The sequence below is a fragment of the Lepidochelys kempii genome, chromosome 1 (assembly GCF_965140285.1).
Source record: "Lepidochelys kempii isolate rLepKem1 chromosome 1, rLepKem1.hap1, whole genome shotgun sequence".
Classification (NCBI taxonomy): Eukaryota; Metazoa; Chordata; order Testudines; family Cheloniidae; genus Lepidochelys; species Lepidochelys kempii.
In genome coordinates this window covers 255,066,450-255,085,665 of record NC_136380.1, presented here as the reverse complement: position 1 = coordinate 255,085,665, position 19,216 = coordinate 255,066,450, and the positions used below count along the sequence as shown (strand labels likewise).

General features: G+C 46.2%; 1 protein-coding gene across 4 annotated transcripts in view; it reads right to left on the bottom strand.

Annotated features, from left to right (window-relative positions):
- PWP1 (PWP1 homolog, endonuclein) overlaps nucleotides 1-19,004 on the bottom strand; it is a 62,151-nt gene extending 43,147 nt beyond the window's left edge. For 2 of the 4 annotated variants that reach the window (XM_073324604.2, XM_073324594.2), the window contains exons 1-8: nucleotides 18,824-19,004; nucleotides 18,555-18,613; nucleotides 14,974-15,161; nucleotides 12,215-12,300; nucleotides 5,747-5,843; nucleotides 4,990-5,100; nucleotides 2,507-2,640; nucleotides 1,475-1,548 (exon numbers count right to left, since the gene is read on the bottom strand). In XM_073324604.2, the coding sequence (XP_073180705.1) occupies nucleotides 1,475-1,548; nucleotides 2,507-2,640; nucleotides 4,990-5,100; nucleotides 5,747-5,843; nucleotides 12,215-12,300; nucleotides 14,974-15,161; nucleotides 18,555-18,613; nucleotides 18,824-18,889 (815 nt within the window). In that variant the 5' untranslated portion in view covers nucleotides 18,890-19,004. Of the gene's footprint in view, nucleotides 1-1,474; nucleotides 1,549-2,506; nucleotides 2,641-4,989; nucleotides 5,101-5,746; nucleotides 5,844-10,822; nucleotides 10,910-12,214; nucleotides 12,301-14,973; nucleotides 15,162-18,554; nucleotides 18,614-18,823 lie in introns of those variants that run through there. The other 2 variants (XM_073324614.2, XM_073324623.2) reach the window with 2 other exon arrangements.
- Between the last annotated feature and the right edge of the window lie 212 nt (nucleotides 19,005-19,216).

Sequence of the window (19,216 nt, the reverse complement as noted above, 5' to 3'; positions counted from 1 at the left end):
AGCCATGAATCTGTTATAGTTTGTAAAATTATATTTGGCCATGACAACCTGATAATTTGCAATCCTGAATTGCAGGGTTGCCAATGAATAGGTTTTTCACCCAAAGAGATCCAGTCTTTTTTGGTCCTTGTCATACACGGTAGACTTACATAAGTACCTCTTTTTGGAAACCTTCCCTAAATCCTCCAAAAAGTCCTCCCTTTCTTAGAGAAAGCCCGTGCCAAGGTAGAAGGGGCACTGGATCGGTCCAGAGACCTGACTCAGAAGCTGGCCAAAGGCAGTGTTCCATCATTTAGCAGTTTGAGTTTAATCTGTCTGTTTTCCCTTATCCTGGACTCGAGGGCAAAGCAGACATTGCACTTCTAGGAGATGTGGGACTCTCCCAAGCAATGGATACACATATAGTGGCCGTCGCTCATAGGTATAGCCTCTCAGCATTTGAAACCTAGCAAGCCAAGCATGCCCTGCTAGAGGAGAAAGAAGAGTAAAACAGTCCTCTCACTACTTATCTAAATAACTAAACTATAAAAACTCCCTCAAACACTAGAGAAATAGTGCAAGAGCAGAGGCACGCTCAAGGTGGACATGCTAAGGCTTCCTCTCAGCTGAGACGGAACGGAGGCAGGCAGCTGAGACGGAACGGAGGGTGGTTTAACCATGCACCCTTATATAGCCTCAGTATTGGGCATGAAGAGGCATAGGACACATGCACAGGCCAAATTGACACGGTTAACTGAAAAACTTCAATCAAGGGCTCAAGAGGCGCATGCGCACCTGAAGTGAAGCCCCAAGAGGGACACTACTCAAAGAACTAATAAAGAAGCTGTTGTTCTTAAGCATAAGGGTCTGACTGCTCCTCTTTTGACAGGTTAACTGTATGTTGCTCTGGCAGTGGGAAGCGAACCCTAAAGCTGGTGTAGCCAAGCAACAGAGGACTCCACCTGCCTAGTGTAAGCCCAGGGAGATGGAGACATAATTCTACATCTGTTCTATAGTAGCTCCTTCATCACCTCTCCCTGCTTTCTGACTTCAGCACCAAGGGGAAGAGCCAGGAAAAAAAAGAGGGCATGGCCTGGGCTTCCCTGCACATTAGCCACCCGGTCCATTGGAATTTGGCACAAATCAGAGCCACCTTTGGACAATTTTGATTTGTCCCAAGGACCAAATGTCACCAGGCCTGCAGGAGTGCTGAGATGGCTAAAAGCCACCTTTGTTTTAGGTACAAATTTGAAAAATACAAATCACAAAAAAACAAACAAACAAAAAAAAAAACACACTTCTTAAAAAAAACTTGGAGATGGTCTCAATTTTCACTTGTGTAGAGTTCAAGTACTGTCCAGCTGGATTAACTTCTGCATTATGTTAAGCTGATCTTTAAGCAATAAAGTTATACGTATGTGTAAATATTTCATACAAAAAGATGTACACTAATTTAGAGAGTTATCTGTATGTAATCATTCAAGTGTTCTTTTACCTGTTTTGTTTATTCCATGAAAGGTCAAGAACTGCATCAGTATGCCCATCTGGATTCCCTTCTGCAGATGAATTCTGCATACAAATACATTTTAAAGAGGTTTAAAAAAAGTTACAGCTTCCAGGAGAAATCATGTATTTCTTATTCATTAACGTACTGTTATATGCACAGATTAGGAACAGTGAGATAATTCAACATATTCCCACCTGCTGAAATCCTCTCTGCACAGAGCTGCCTCTGCAACACCTCCTCTCAGCTTGCCTCTTCTCCCCTTTCTTCCCTTATCTGGCCAGCATGCAGCAATAGCTACTCCCTTTCGCCAGCTGGCACAGATTCAAACATTCACCAGTTGGGTCCCCACAGTCTCCCTGCTCATTCCCAGTGTTCTAGTTCCCACTCTGCCCCCTTCTCCTCAATCAACACTGATTCACCACCTCCTAATGCCTACCTTTTTTTTAAGTTAGGAAATGAAAGGGTTAAGCTACAAAGAACATTGTTCTGAGTAAATGGGAGTCCCTCCAGGATCCTTCCTCCTCCTATTTTTCTCTCCCCAACCCAGTAACCATGAGAGAGATCTTCTAGATTTTTAAATTAATGAAATGCTACTGCAAACATTACTCATATGTCCAAACTTTTCAGCAGCAAATTACATAGAATCATTACCCTACTCCACTGGGCTTTTTACTATCTAAAGGTCTGAGGGGGTAAAAAAGTAAATCCTTTTCTCAATTACGCAGAAGAGTGGGCCCTTGAGCTGGATGATGTATAGATTAGCAGCTATTTGGACAGAGCCATGTTTATAGTTTCTGTGAACTGCCGAAATAATATCTTTCAGATGCAGTGTCTTTGGCAGAGGTAACTAAACCAGACCTTACACTTTAATTTAAAAAACAAAACAAAACAAAAAAAAAACAGAGATGCAAGTATCTGTGTGTATTACTGGGCTCATAACCTTACAAACAAAAGACAAAGACATGGTCCCTGCCTGCAGATTTTACAATCTAAATAGATCAGCAGACACACATTATTTACCTTCTTTCCCTTTTTCTTCTTCTTCTTCTTCTCTTTTTTACTTCCAAGGGAAAAGACTGGCTCTAGAGAATCCACTATATCAAGGTCCCAGACCTCTATAACAGGGGTCATGTTACCCACTGCAACATAACTTCCTGCAGAAAAAAACCCAAATGCCAACTATAGTGTTGATTTAGATTAATATATGCAAAGAGTGTAGGGCAATACAACCAAGCTGTCTATTTCAGTACTTATTTTAAATTAATGCCTATGTGCCCAGATTTCAGAGTAGCAGCCGTGTTAGTCTGTATTCGCAAAAAGAAGAGGAGTACTTGTGGCACCTTAGAGACTAACAAATTTATTTGAGCATAAGCTTTCGTGAGCTACAGCTTATGAGCTTATGCTCAAATAAACTGGTTAGTCTCTAAGGTGCCACAAGTACTCCTCTTCTATGTGCCCAGAGTCTTTCAATGGCATATTTTTTACCAGTTGTACATGGTTAGTGTCCATTTAAAGATACATCAGCAGAAACTGCCTGCAAAAAGGCAGAGTTCTAGAGTTTAAGGCCAGAAAGGACCACTAGATCATCTTGTATGACCTCCTGTATAGCACATGCCGCTGCCACCACCACCCAGCACCCACACGCTAAACCCAACATCCAAAACGAGACCAAAGTATTACTGCCCAGGGAGATCAGACTATTATGTGCCACAGGCACAGAATAGGAGGGATCAAGGTGCACCAATACGCAATGCCCCTGCAGTGGCAGGGAAACGATTAAGTGAGATAGACCAGATAATCCTTACAAGTGACGTGCACTCAGGCACTGCAAAGGAAGTGAAAATCCCCCAACATCACTACCAATCTGACTTGAGATAAAATTCTCAAGCTAGACTAAATCAGCTAGACCCTGAGTTTGTCAGCAAGAACTAGCCAGCCATCACCTCTGAGAGAGAGAGAGAGAGAATGAATGAATGAATGGAGAATGCCACCTCAGAGACCTAGCCCAGACCATGTCAGCCCAGACCATGCCATGGTCATCCCTGAGGCTTCAAAGGAAAAAGATTAAAAAAACCCCAATCTTCCAGAACACACTCGGGGCGAAAAATCCCTTCACAACCCTGCCATGAGCAGTGGCTGGCTGAAACCCTGAAGCATGAGCTTTAGGAACATAGGACATAAACCAGAAGTGAGCCCCAGGGCTGTTGAGCCCTGCCCCCTACCAACACAAGCAATCCTGTCATACAATTGTACTCGGAGCCAACATTTTTATGCATGTACCCTCCCTTTAGTACAATTAATGATAAAAATGCAAAGAAAATTATGTACAGCCCCCCAAATTATAAAATATAATTTTTAGTGTGTTATTTTAAAATAAATTTGGTTGACTCTGTTGGCCATGTCTTCTCTGAACAAAACCAAACACATCTGCAAACAAGAAGTCTAAAGAAAAGTTTTCCTTTAGTCTGCCTAGTAGATTTGGTTTGCCTTTGGTATTAGTATTGGTGTTTTAGTTTAGTCATTTGGTATAATGACATTACTAAAAGAACCCTGCAGATACATACAGCTCTAAAAAAAAAATTGTTCACTGTGATGGGCCGGCTCTTTGTGGCCCCCTGCTGGAAGCACTGAGGTCCAACTACACCCTGCTCCAGAAAGGAGCAGTGAAGGTGCGTCCTCCAGGTCTCCCTAGAAAAGCCAGAAGGAAGCAGCCAATCAGAACCCAGCAGGCTCAGATAAAAGGAGATGCAGGACCATAGCAGGTCAGTTCCTGGCTGGGACCAGAAAGATGAGCAAGGGTGCTCCTCTCTGGAGAAAGGAGCTTGATGGGCTGCATTTACTGGACCTGGGAGAGAGACCTTTATACCTGAGAACTTTAACTCTAAGGTAATAGGTGAAAGTAAAGGGACCAGGTAGGAAGAGCCCCAGGGAATGCAGCAGCAACTAAGTGAAGGAAGCAATATGTCACTGTTTATAGGACTCCTTGGCTGGAACCTGGAGTAGTGGGCAGGCCCAGGTTCCCCCACTGGCAAAGGGGCCCTAAGCCCAAAAGGGGGACAAGACTCCTTCAGAAGCCCGAACAGAGGGCCAGATTTAAAGGGCTCAGAAACCGGGCTGAAGACCCTGGTGAGAGGAGACAGTTTGGTGCACTATTTGCTACCCCAGAAGGGGTTCATTTTTCAACTGTGCAACTTGGCTGGAGGGCTGAGCCACTGAAGACTCATCTTGCAAGGTCGGCAACCTACAGGGGGTGCAATGAGCAGAGACAAAGATTGCAGTATCACACCCTGTCTCTAGGAGGTACTCGAGGTGAGCACCCCCTGTTACATTCACCACCATGTTTAATTTTTCCTCCCATGTCTTGGCTTTGCTTCTGTGTTAATATTGCTGCAGGAGATCATTATTCAGTCACAGCATTTTAAGTTAATTATGCAGTTCATATTCAAAAATTGCTATTGTTAGACAGCTATGATCTCTTTTGGCACCCTCAAGACATTTATTACCTGGAGATTCATCCGGATTAGGATCAAAGTTAAGCCACTCCACACTTAGAGGGTATGCAGGTAAGAGAATATCATGGTGTACATAAAATGAGTCCTCTTCATGATTATAAACTGAAATAGAGAATTTGAAAAACACTTATGTCAGTGGAGAGAAAAATAAGCCACTCTACATAGTACATTCCCACAGTCAGATGGAGCAAATATTAATATTCCCAATGTAGAGATAATGTCTGGAAGCTAGATTTGTGATGCTGTCAGTTTCTAACATAGAGCCACAGCCTCTCTATATAACGTTAGGCACCACAGAACATTTACTTTAGGTGACAAATTCAACAGACCGAAGAATGATGTACTTATCTACATCAAGTACACACGGATTCAGTTTATGCCTTGCACACCTACATCATCTTCATTTGTATTCGTGAGACTAGTTTAAAACATCTGGTATATAAGAGACACTTGTTGCCTACGTGTATTTATAAAATAAGAATGATAGAGTATTATTGATGGGCTGATGTTTCACTGTACAGGTTCTCAGTATATTTATACAGGTCAGGGTTCATTAGTGTTTGTTAAACAGTTATTTTACAGAGGTAAGAGCACAAGAAATGTAGTTGTGCCAGATGCCACCATCTAGCCAAAAGCCAGGATAAATCAAGAACAACAGAGGGAGCAGTCCTGCAAAGCCATAGGGATCAGACTGGATAAGCAGAGTATTTTCTAGGCCCGCTTTTATGACCAAATATTGTTTACTCACGGTGAACCTCTAGACTGCAGTGGTCCTTATCAACTCTTCCACAAATGATCAGATTGTCACTGGGCTTAATCAAAAAATCTTCCTGTTCATATTGCTCCTAAGGGCCAAGGGAGGGAGAAAACTTAAGGCGTTAAAAAAAATTTAAAATTTTCTGAAGCACAGAATATTAATTCTTACCACTAACTGAAAAAGGTCAGGTAGCCAAGCCCTTGAGGCCATCCTACAAGGTGAAGGGGAGAGGGGAAGTGTCACAGCAGTGAGACTAGACAATTAAATGAGTTGAGGGAACGTTTATGTGGGCCTAGATGGATTCAATAGAGTGTGTCAGTATTGAAAATGAAATCACCTCCTGAGAAGTACCCCTAACACAATACAATCTGCTGCCCAAAATCTTTCCAGACCCCCACCCCCCAAAATCACCAGCTCTTCAGTTCCTATTCCCCCACACATCGGTATCATTCCTACCTGGCCTGCACACCCTGAACTTCTATATAGTTTAACAAGCCCTCTTTAAATTATTAGCCTACTCTAACTGTTTTTCCAAAATTTTGGAAACTACTCTGACTGGATTAAAGTGTACAATTGCTGTTATTTGTAACAATGACGGCTAAGAAATGTTCAGATATGTAATTTCTAAAGGGGCATGCCTACACACAATACTCAGAAGAAAGTTAAATTGAATTAACTAAAGGTGTGAAATGAAAGCACATTAGTGAAATCCCTTTGGGATTCAGCTACAGAAAACTATGGCCACTTTACTTCTGAATGAGAGTATCCATACACGGGTTTAATGCCCTGTAATGTATTTTTACTTCACACCTTTAATTAATTTGACTTAACTTTGAGTGTCCCTGTTTAGAAAAGCCCCAAATCAGCCGTGTTCCTTTCAGTGCTATGTTAAAAAAATAAAGACATGCATATTTTCAAATTGAATGACTTCCCAAAATGTTGCAGTTACAACTATGGAGAAAAATAAATTAACCGGCCAGCAATAAGAGTGATCAAACTGATCAGACAACAACCTAAGTTCCCTCTGAGTTGCACGGCCACGCAGCTGCCTATTAAGCACCGCGCAGGCGCCCAGGGCTGCGGCGGAAAGAGATGTCCCCTCCCCGAGCCCAGCCCTGCCGCAGCCGGGGGAGGGGAGCCTCTCCCTGCCAGCCCAGGTGCTGCTGCGGGGAAGAGAGAGAGTTGGGAGGGCTGGGAGGAGGTGGAAGATCCCTCTCTCCCCACCGTAGCCCCGGAGAGTCCCACTGCACCCCAAACCTCTCATCCCCAGCCCCACCCTAGAGCCTGTACCCCCAGCGGAGACCTCACCACCCTGCAACCCAACCCTCTTGGCCCAGCCCTAAATGCCTCATCCCCGACCCAGAGCCCGTATCCCCAGCCGGAGCTCTCCCCCACCAGCCTCAACCCTCTGGTCCAGCCCTGGGCCCCTCATCCCCGGCCCCACTCCAGAGCCCGCACCCGCAACCAGGGCCCTCACCCTCCACACCCCAAACCCGAGCCCCTCCCACACCCCAAACCCCTCATCCCCAGCCCCACCCCAGAGCCCCCTCCCACGCTCCGAACCCCTCAGCCCCACCCCGCCACATTAATTTTGTTATGTGCACCAATATGGAGGTTATGTCTCACACATCACCTCTATATTGGTGCACATAACAAAAAATTCATTCTGCACATGGGTGGGAAAAATTAGAGGGAACACTGACAACAACTGGTAAAATTTTCAAAAGTGCCTACATGACTTAGGAGTTTCAAAAGTGCCTACGTGACCTATTTTCAAAGGTGACTAAAGACCTGGTCTACACTAGAAAGTTAGGTCAAAGTAAGTGGCCTTGTGTCAACCTATTTGTGTGTGCATCTACACCTAAATTAGTCCCCACATGATGTAAGCACCCCGTTAAGGTGATGCAGTAGAACCACTTCTTTGGATGGCGTTGAGCTGCAAAGGTCGACATGGAGCAAGTGCAGATGCTGTGTGACCTGTGTCAATCCTAACAGATCTCCAGCCACTGTCTCACAATGCCAGACAATGACTGCTCTAGTCACAATTGTTAACTCCACTCTACAGGGGTCACAGAGACCAGAAGCCAACTCCCTCCTTAAAATACTGCACATTTTTTAAATGCCTTTTCCTGATAGCCGAGCTTACCACGAACACTTAGCAGTATCCCCTTGTCTGCAACTGACCAAGCCATCTGCATGCTCTAGACAAACACCTGTCGGAGTAGACAGCAAATATTGGATCTCCTGGGCCTGCGTGAGAAGAGGCTGTGCAAACACAGCTATGGACCAGCACAGAATCATGGACATCCATGAAAAGGTCGCACATGGTTTTAGGTGAAGGGGTATGACAGATCAGTGGCAGTGCCTTGTGAAAACGAAGGAACTGCAGCAGACATACCACAAGGAGAGGGAGGCTAACAATCAATATGGTGCTGAGCTACAGACCTGCAGCTTTTACAAGCTGCATGCCATACTTTGTAGAGACCCCACTGGCACCATACAGACCAAGGCAGAGAACCCTACTGTGAACAGAGAGGAGAAGGACATGGAGGGGCAGGAGGGGAGTCCAGCTGGTCATGCCAACCAAGGATGGATGAGCTCTATGATACCAGTCAGCTGTGTTCTTGGGGAACCAGGGCACAGTATCCAGCCTGTTTGACTCTTGAAGGACACCCCCCAACCCCACCCAAGCCTTTGCTTGAACCAAAACTGAACAGAGAAAAGACTTGCAGAGCACATTAAAAGGCGGCGGGAGACACACCTAGACCCCTCCTGACAAGGGTGATAGGCTTATGGCAACTCCCCTAGCCTCATCTGCATCAAAGATGGTACAGGGAGGCATCTCCATTAGCATACAGAATGGAGAAAGGAGATTCCAAGGCAAGAACGGCACTGAACTCTGCAACCACAGAAGCAGGGAAACACTGCATCCTGGGGGAATCTCAGCTCCAGATGTTAATGAACCTACACCCGCACACACCCAACTCAGCAGTTATCAGACCAATTCTAGTAATAAATCTTTGATCGATATCCAAAATACTGAAGCAGTCTAATTGCATTGTGAGCTCCCTGAAGGAACACCACCCATAGCTAGGAGTGGTCAGCCCTTATTGTCTAGCCTAAAGAAAACCCTTGAGTCATCAGTTTACCCATAAACAAATCTAGTGTTTTCCCTTGAACCATTCTTGTTTCCCTACAAGAAACCCCTACCCACGCTCAAGTATGTTCTGATGCATGGAGCCAAACTCTACATCAGTTCCACTGGAATTATATCTTCTCCTGACTGATCGTGCTGGGGGCTCTGCCTGTCTCCAGCACTCAGGACCCTGAGCTACCACCATCACCTGAGAACCCCGACCAGTTCAAGCTTCATGGATTGGGGAGATCCCTCTCTCTCTGTTTTCTTTTCTACCTCAGGTATAACTTTCTAACCCTGACTTGTTTGATCAGGTGTAATTTTCTATATATGACTTTTGTAACCTTTAATAATGTAACTGTTATGTTGGTTTAGGCTCTCCTTGTGTAGTTATCACTATTATTCAATAAATAACGTTTATGGTTAAGCTGGTTGCTTCCCTCTCTCTCTCTGAACTTTACTCTTCTGCTTTTAGCTTCCCCATTTACCCTGCAGCAACGCTTCTCTTACCTAAGGTAAAGATCCCTGTAGCGCCCAAAAATACTGTGGGGTTTGCTCATCAAGTGGGTTACTACCAGTACAATTGTAACGTGAAAGTGGGGATAGGGACGTGCTGAACCTGTGACATATGAGGGTGGCAGCTTGGAAGTGCTGTTCGACCCAGCCTGCTCAGACGTGCTCTGTTAATATGTGTGTGTTCATCTGATTCTGGGGCTGGAGGAACCCAGCCCCGGGGAACCTAGGTCCTGCAAGATAGTTCCATTGGGACGGGACTTGCAGAAGGGAGGAGTAGAGCTTCATATGAAAACACAAGTGACACAAGCGGTACATTAATAGAATTACAGACGCACCCCCAGAAGAGTAACCCTAATAAATGAGCATACCCCAAAGTAACGGGCAAAGCTGGCAACACCGATGAAGGGGAAGGAACCTTGCTTAAGTGCGTTCATGCATTTTTTTTTTAAGTGTTTAAATGTAAACACGACACCCTTCCCATCCCCAAGTTAACAAGAAATAGGTTTAGACTTTTCATTGTTTTACTCATACAAGTATAGGTAGCAGTAAAACAGAGGTAGAGTTGCTATCAGCTTTTCATTGCCTTGAAGGATTTGGTATGGGGAGGGCATGCAGAGCAGGTCCCCTACAGGGATGTCCCTTGTATCCTCCCGAGAAATCTCAATGAAATTTTTATGGAGGTCCTCTGCAATCCACTTCTGAAGGTTTCTAGAGCAGCAGCCTTATTTCTTCCTCTGCGGTCGGACACTTTCCCATGCCATTCTGTGACGAGCTCACCTGGCACCATTGCAGCCAACAAGCTAGTGGCAGGCAGCTTCAGAATGCCAGCAGCAGCTGTATTCTGTGCCTTTGTTACCTTCAGGAGTGAGACATCAGCTAAAATCAACACTGCCTGGAGAAAATAGTACCAATCTTCAGTGCCATTGCCCTATACTCATGGAAATAAGGACCAAAATATTGTTTCATACAACCAAAAAATCCTAATTCCCTTCTGCTTTCCCATCCTCGCTCCTGGCAGGCCATACACACTATGGCTCGGGCTGAAGAGCAGTGCTGTGCAGAGGCACTCCAAAGCTGAAGTGTCAATAAGCATGTCTTATTAAAAAGATTTATGAAAATAAGGGAAGGAAGTTTTGAAACTTATCCGTCACTTTCCACTGTGGCTATAAATCCAACGATACAGCTGTCTGTTTTATTGACAGCTGCTGCTGTTGCAGCCTTGAAGGGTGCCCCCTCTACATCCCTGGAATGCCTGACTCTGAAGAGGAGAAAGAAGAGTACTAGGGAAGATATCTAGTATACAGCAGGCAGCTATAACCATTGAGATGATTTTCTCACTGAGATCCAGTCTTGTGAGTAAACACTGCCAGCGTCCCTTCAATCTACTGCAAGCACAGTCAATTGTCATTCTGCACCTGCTGAGGTGGTAGTTGAATCTTTCCTCGGTGCTGTGGAGTTAGCCAGTGTATGGCCTCATAAGCCAGAAAGAAAGGGGTAGGCCTGGTCCCTCAGGATCCCTACAGTATTCCAATATCACCAGTGATAATCCACCTGTTGGAAAAGAATATTCCTGCTTGCAGCTTTCTGAACAGTCCTGTGTTCTTAAAGATACGAGCCTCATGCACATTCCCTGACCAGCCCACATTGATACTGATGAAGCATCCTATTGCCCCACTGCAATTAGAGAACTCCATTACTGCAGATCTATCCACAATGTAGTGCACATTGACAAGAATCACAGTCCTGACAATTAATAATCCTACACACTTCATAGAATTATCTTGCATGACAATGGCCCCTACCATGGATTTTCCAATTCCAAAATGATTTCACACTGACTGGTAGCAATCTGGCATTGCAAGCTTCAAGAGTGTGATCACCACTTGATTCTCAACTATCAGTGCAGCTCTCATTTTGGTGTCCATGTGCTGGAGGGCTGGGCTGAGCATGGGATGCCAATCCAGGAACGCCACCTTTCATATCCAAAATTCAGCAGACACCACTCGTCATCCCAAACCTGCATTATGATGTCATCCCATCAGTCAGTGCTCATTTCCCAGGCCCAGAAGTGGGGCTCCGGGGTCTGTAGCTGCTCCGTGAACACCATGAACAACTCTGAGTTGTTTTTTGCTAAGTCCTTAACAATATGTCCTCAAAGAAAAAGTCACATCCCCCATCACTATGGTTCTTCCTATGGGTCTGCAAATACTGGAGGATCATGCATCCTGTATTTGCAATGTTCATGAGACCAATGCAGAGCTGTGCAGGCTTACTGCTTCTGTCAAGAGACGACAGATAGCAAAAAGTGCTATGCAGGTTTGTGGTATTTTTAAAAAGGTGCAAAAATTATGGACATATGGATGAGGGAAGCTGCATATTGGCATAAAGCCATTCAAGTTATTATATTGCTCGTATGCATGACCCCTAGTTCCCAAAGACCCCTGGGCAAGTCATTTTATCTCACTACATACTGCAAAAACTTCCCAGAAGGCATTGTGTCGGACAGTATCACATTAGGATTGCAAAGCATGGTGCACCACGCTTTACATCAACACAAGCACTCCTGTTGAGTATGCTCTGAGCTGATGCAAGCAGCCAAGTATACACGCACACAAGCAATATAACTTGGGGGGCTTCATGACAATTTAATTTGTGTCAACCAAAGTCTGTAATGTAGGCATGGCCTTAGGCATCTAGAAGCCTAAGTCCCGTATCCACTTTTGAAAATTGTATGTAATATTTAGTTTATGCTATTTAAGATGCCTAAACCTTGAAAGACCGCAAAAGATTAAAAAAAAAAAACTTACAGTATCTTTAATAGTGACGTAAGGATCACGTTCGTTACTCCCATATACCGTAAGACTGGCTAAGGTGTCTCCAAGGCTCACAGCATCTATAATGAAAATTTCAGTATATCACAATTAACAACAATTATGGGTGTGACGTTATTGACGTAATCTGGGACCGTATAGATCATTGTGCAACCAAGGTCCAGTAGGGGCACCAAATCTTGTATAAAGGGAGTTAAGTAAGGTGTCTAAGACAAGATCATGGTTTGCTGGTTATGATTATGATGTCTATATGTGTGTATCATTTTTGTAGTTAAAGTTATGAATCTGGCTCCATACTGTCTGTATTTCAAACTTATGCTATGCTTCTGGGTGACACCCCAGAGAAGTTGGTGTCAGCTCTGCCTAGCCCGCTTGATGGCTCGTGTAGCTGATGGTCCTTAATAACTGACCCATTGAGAGAAGGCAGATATGCCTTGTGACTCAGCAAAGTATGCAGGGACTTGCCCATGTGACTCCAAACTCCATTTTGCTGTAATTTTCCACAGTAAGAACAAAGAGGTGTTCTTACACCTGGAAAAGAGTATAAAAGGCTGATGCCACATCTCCATCTGGTCTTCAATCCTGCTTCTTACCTCTGGAGGAACTTTGCTACACTGAAGCTTTGAACAAAGGACTGATGACCCATCCCAGCTGTGGATGTACTCCAGAGACTTGATTTGAACCCGTAGTTTATTCCATCACTGCTACAAGCCTGAACTAATAACTTTGCCATGACTGTGTGTAATAGATTCCATTTAACCAATTCTAGCTCTCATTTATCTTTTTCCTTTTATGAATGAACCTTTAGATTTTAGATTCTAAAGGATTGGCAACAGCGTAATTTGAGGGTAAGATCTGATTTGTATATTGACCTGCGTCTGGGGCTTGGTCCTTTGGGATCGAGAGAGCCTTTTTTCTTTTACTGGGGTATTGGTTTTCATAAGCATTTGTCCCCATAACGGGTGGCATTGGTGGTGATACTGGAAAACTTGTGTAACTTGTGGTTAGCCAATGGGCTAAAACCAAAGTCCTCTCTGGCTGGCTGGTTTGGTTTGCCTTAGAGGTGGAAAAACCCCAGCCTTGGGCTATAACTGCCCTGCTTTAAGCAATTCGTCCTGAACTGGCACTCTCAGTTGGGTCCCAGGAGAACTAGCATCGTTACAATGGGGCACTAATTATAAAAAAAAAATCAAATTAAAAAACTGCACAGTAGTGAACTTTTGGCAAGTGACTATGGAGAGGAGAATTTATATAACACATGCACGTAAATATTTCCTCTTCTGGGTGTATTTTATATATAGACAAATAAAAGGACAGCCCAGTTAGTGGCAGCCACTTTCCTTCTCAAGACAATAAAGCAACAAAAATATTTGGACCAAACATACCATTTATTAAAGCACAACAGTGGCTTTTTTCAGAGGAAGGGAAGATTTTTTTTTTTTTAAATGAATAAATCAGGGGTGGCCAACCTGTGGCTCCAGAGCCACATGCGGCTCTTCGGAAGTTAATATGCAGCTCCTTGTATAGGCACTGACTCCAGGGCTGGAGCTTCAGATGCCAACTTTCCAATGTGCCGGGGGGGGGGGGGGGGGCTCACTACTCAGCCCCTGGCTCTGCCACAGGCCCCGCCCCTCAGTCCAGCCCTTCCCGCCCCCTCCCCATAGCCTGCCATGCCCTCGCTCCCCCCCCCCAGAGCCTCCTGCATGCCGCAAAACAGCTGATCGGCAGGCCTGCCAGTCGGTGGGAGACGCTGGAAGTGGGGGAGGGTGGCGGGGTGTTTGCGTGTGTCTGAGGACATATTACTGTGGCTCTTTAGCAATGTACATTGGTAAATTCTGGCTCCTTCTCAGGCATAGGTTGGCCACCCCTGGAATAAATGGAGTTGTGATCACTGAATATATGAGACAACACAACCCTTTTTTCCATGCTTGAGATAGAGCTATCAGACTAGGAACTCCTGCACTTGTAGCTATAATGAAGCATTTCTTTCAATATAAGAGCAGGACATTGTTTCAAAAACTTAAGAATGAATTGAGAGAGAAGTACAGGTTCCAAACCTAAGCAACAGGAACTCCCTGATAAATCTGTATTGTTGGTAGAAACATGCTCAAAGACGGTGCAGCTGCTCTGCACTGGAACTGCAGTAAGGGGAGCTGCTGTTCCAAATCAGGGTATGTCTACATAGCCTGCAGCAGCCAGCTTCTCAGCCTGGGTCAACAGATTTGGGGCTCACACTAACACTCTAAAAATAGTTATATAGAGAGCGCTCTGAAGTTGCGGCTTGGGCTCTGATACCCACCCCGCTCCCTAGGCATCAGAGCCAGAGCCACAAGTTCAAAGCACTGTCTACACAGCTATTTTTACAGCAATAGCATGAACCTTGCCAGACTGAGTCTGTTGACCCAGACTGGGAGGCTTGCTGCCATGGGCTGTGTAGATATATCCTAAGAGAGCTACTGCCTTACCAACACAGCTCTCTGCCTTGTTCCCTTCCCACACGGACAGGGCCAATAGCTCCAGCTACTCCATTCCTTAGCTCCACTCAGCTTTCTCCAAACTTATACTTGAGTCTGGGCAAGTGGGCCTTTCAAACCTTGAATTTCAAGGCACTTGTTGAGGAAACCTGTAAAGCTATATGACAGTTTCACAATAAGTACATTAACCGAACCTAAAAGAGAAACACCTGGTTCTTCATTGACACTGCACTTTTGACAGGAGAAATAGACTGACATTACCTGTATTCTCCTCTTCATCATATTTATCCAAACCATACTCTGCCAGCTCATCATCATTCAGCTTTTCAGTGTCTTCTTCCTGGTCCCCATCTTCTTGAGGAGGCTCAGCTGTCTCACCACTAGCAACATCCATGCTGTCTTCTGCAGCCTGTCCATGTTCTTCTTCATCACTACTATCTGCTTCTTCTCTGTATAAGGAAAAAACACTCACTGAATTATCAGTGTGAGAGTCGGTTAAGAGTTTGGAACATTTTCACTAAATTGCTCTGGGGACTGGCACTGGAATATTAACTTACCTGCTCACATGAATACAACTATTGTTTCTATACCAATGACTCTCAAATCTATTTTCCCACTCCTTTCCTGTCTCTTCCTAGCTAGACCTGCATTTCAGCCTACCAATGACATTTTCTCTAGTATGTCTTCCTGATAGAATACGACTTAATTTTAAACGGCTAAAACTGAGTGTCCTAACCCCTCTTCATTTACCCTTTCCATTACTGTGACAACACTATCATCCTCCCTCTTACACATAGGTGTTTGATCTTTGATTCCTCTTTTTTGTTCTCCACACAACTCCAGCCTATATACAAATCTTGCTCTTTCTTCCACCACATTTGAAGATCTGATCTTCCCTCTATATCCCATAAGCTGAAATTCTCATTTATGCCCTCATTATAGCCTGTTTTCTTTACAGTAACCTCTCCGGTATCCCCAACAACAAAATCACATCCCCTGATTCATTCACCCAAAATGGAGCTGCTAAAAATGTCTTCCTGCCTGATATGACCAGCCCCACCCACTCTTTGAAAGACTCCAGTGGCTCCAACAATTCTTTTTGCTTCTGTCCAAAAGAAGCATATGCTTCATTAGTTAAGTATCTGTAGCAGACTTACCTGCTTCACACCACATTTGCTACAGGAAAAAAAACCTATCCCAAATACCCTAAACTTTCACAAAGCTTCCTTCCCCAAGGCAATGATTCAGATTCTGCCAACATATACAATGCAGAGGTCTGAACAGGAGCAGGTTGAGCAATGTAACAATTCTTGAATTTTTATTTTTAATACAACACTGTGCAGGAGGACACCCAACTGCTAACACTGGACAGAACTCCAAGAGAGACTGCTCCCAAGTGGGCATATTTACTATGCCTGCATTCAAAACTCCCACTGACACCAATGCACAAAGATCAAGGGTGTCTATAATAGAACTCTTTCAGAGTAGCAACTGTGTTAGTCTGTATTCACAAAAAAGAACAGGAGTACTTGTGGCACCTTAGAGACTAACAAATGTATTTGAGCATAAGCCTTCGTGAGCTACAGCTCACTTAATTGGATCTAATATCTAATCTATATCTAATGCAAAGATCTTTCAGTTTTGAAAGAGCTTGCTGAAGAGCTATTTTTGTCACTTATTTTATAAAACAACACTTGCCCTTCATATGACATTTATAACAAGAGTAAAAATTGGTAGCAGGATCATTACATATTCTAAATTTAAATCTGACTTGTGATCTTTGTACAGAAATAAAATGACTGGAGTTCTAATGAATTCTACAAAGTACGTTTTTAGTTGTTAGATGTGATTCTCTAAGCTTCCACAATGAATTTTAACAAAATGCATAATTATCAACAAAAGGCTCCTCAAATCTTGCATTGCATACTTTTCAAATGGGGATGGGGGAGAGAATCCATAAGAGAAAGTTGCATGCAGTTTACAATTATATGTGCAAAGCTACTGGTAACAGCAGTAGAATTATAAAGTCAAGGGGGGAGGAAGCAACTCTTAAAGGTTACACTTCTAAAAGACCAGAAATAAAGAAATAACATTTGTGATTTTTAGGGACAGCCATTAGAACTTACAAGTATGGTAATTGCTTAATATTTTGAAAGCTCTCTTTGTAAAGAAAAGGGTAGACTTTTAAATAATGAAAGCTGAGATCAGGTGGAGGGGAGCTGACAATATTCACCAGAATGCACATGGAATTCATGGTACTCGGGCCCCGCAATCAGATCTGTCCTGGCAGACCACTGCACCAATGCAGAGCCCCAGTGGCATTGGGGACCAGAAGATCATTTCTAACAAATAAACACTGTTACCCTCCACCTAGGTAAAATGAGTGGTGTGCTATTTCTCAGTGAATGTATATAGCAGGGGTGGGCAAACTTTTTGGCCCGAGGCCCACACTGGGGTTGAGAAACGGTATGGAGGGCCGGGTAGGGAAGGCTGTGCCCCCCAAACAGCCTGGCCCCTGCCCTCTATCCACCCCCACCCACTTCCCGCCCCCTGACTGCCCCCCTCAGAACCTTGGATCCATCCAACCCCCGTCCCCCCGCTCATTGTCCCCTGACTGCCCCCTCCCAGGACCCCCTGCACCTAACCGTCCCCCCGGGACCCTATCCCCATCCAACCCCCCCCGTTCCCTGACTGCTCCGACCCCTATCCACACCCCCACCCCCTGACAGGCCCCCCAGGACTCCCACCCCCTATCCAACCCCCCCATTCCCCGCCCCCTGCTCCCTTTCCCCCGACTGCCCCCCAGGATTCCCTACTCAACCCCCACTGCTGCCCCCTTACCATGCCACTCAGAGCAGCAGGAGATTGTAGTCTCGTGCGGTGGCGTAACTGTGGGGGAAGGGGAAACAGTGGAGGAGGGGCCAGGAGTTCAAGGGCTGGGCAGGACGGTCCCACGAGCCAGATGTGGCCTGCAGGCCGTCGTTTGCCCACCTCTGGTATATAGGTATTTTTTATTTAACGTCAACTGTTTTTCAGGTCTGCAGTATTGGCTCTTCCAAACATTCAAAAATCTTGAATCAGACAGCCAAAAATCAAGAGATGGGTTTAAAAATCATGTTATTACAAATAAGTATGAGATTCCTTGTATTTGTCTTCTGTTTTTTGAGTCAGGGGAGAGTGGGAGCGGAGGTCACATTTTCAAGCGTTGCTCCACAATCAGCAGGGCCAGACACTCACTCTTTTTTAACATGAAAGTTGAGACACTTGTGTAATTGCAAGAGCTGACAACACTCCCTATCAATGGGCAAGTACAGATGACTAATCTCCCCATTCCCCAGCCTCAAAACTCACACACAGCTTGCTCAAGGCCATGCGGACACTGCACAGTTAAACTGGGGGACAGACACCCAGATTTCACCCCTGTGTGTCGGGGGGAGGGAGGGGGGCACACATCCCGCTGTTGTTGTGCTGAGATGCTCTGGGATTCTTTCCCAATGAACTATGGGACAACGCGTCTGTTGCTCAAGGAGACTTACAGGCAAGTGCTGGAAGGGTGGCAGGGACTCAGTGCGTTTTGCCGGAGTCCTCGCTGCCGGCGGGCAGGGTCCAGCCCCACCCAGTTAGGGCAGACCCTGGGCTCCAATCCCTCTTCCCCAGCCAGCCCGGGGTTAAAGCACCTCCAGGCCAGGGGGTTTCAGTGGGGACGGCGGCGGGGCTGGGCCCATGCCGCTGTGCACCGAGACGTATCCCGGGCGCCCTGATCCGCCCCTGCCTGGTAGGGCAGGCTCTGCCCCGGGGCACACGGAGGGATCCCCCCCCCCCCCGGGAAGGCGGACACTCACCGCAGCGTCTCCGCGGCCTCCCCGACGAGCCGCTTCAGCTCCTCCGCGCTGAGCCGCACCTAGAAGGGGAAAGGCGCTGAGACCGAGCGGCCGGGGAGCGCAGGGCCCCGCTCAGCCCCGGACGGGTCCGCTCAGCCCGGCGCGCCGCGGGGACGGACCGTGGCCCTGCCCCAGGGGCGGCCCGCGGGCAGCTCCGAGGCGGCCGCCGGCCCGCGCGCGGGTGGGGGGGGTCAGGGAAGAGGCGCGTTCCCCGGCTCGCGGGTTCTCACCTTGTCGGGCGTTTCCCTGGCAACCCCCCTGCGCACCCAGGCGGCGCAAGTCACGGGGCAGCTCATGGCTCCGGCCGCGGCACGTGCGGGCAACTCTCGCACGCGCCGCGCTCCTACTACCGCCGCCGCCGCCCCAGAAACTGTCGCGTTCCTGATGACGTAACCGCCTACTGACACCTCCTCGGACTCGGCAGGGAGAGTGCGAGAAGGCCTGCCGGAGGTCATCAGCAAGCGCCCGGGGGTGGGGCCTGGAAGCCAGTGACGCGCAGGAGGCAGAGACTCCGCCCCCATCGGAGGGGGAGCGAACTCAGCCGCTGGCACGGAGAGATTGGGGCGGGGCCAGAGGGACGGGAAGGGAAGGGGCTGGGAGTAAGTAGGAGGGGCCAAGGGGTG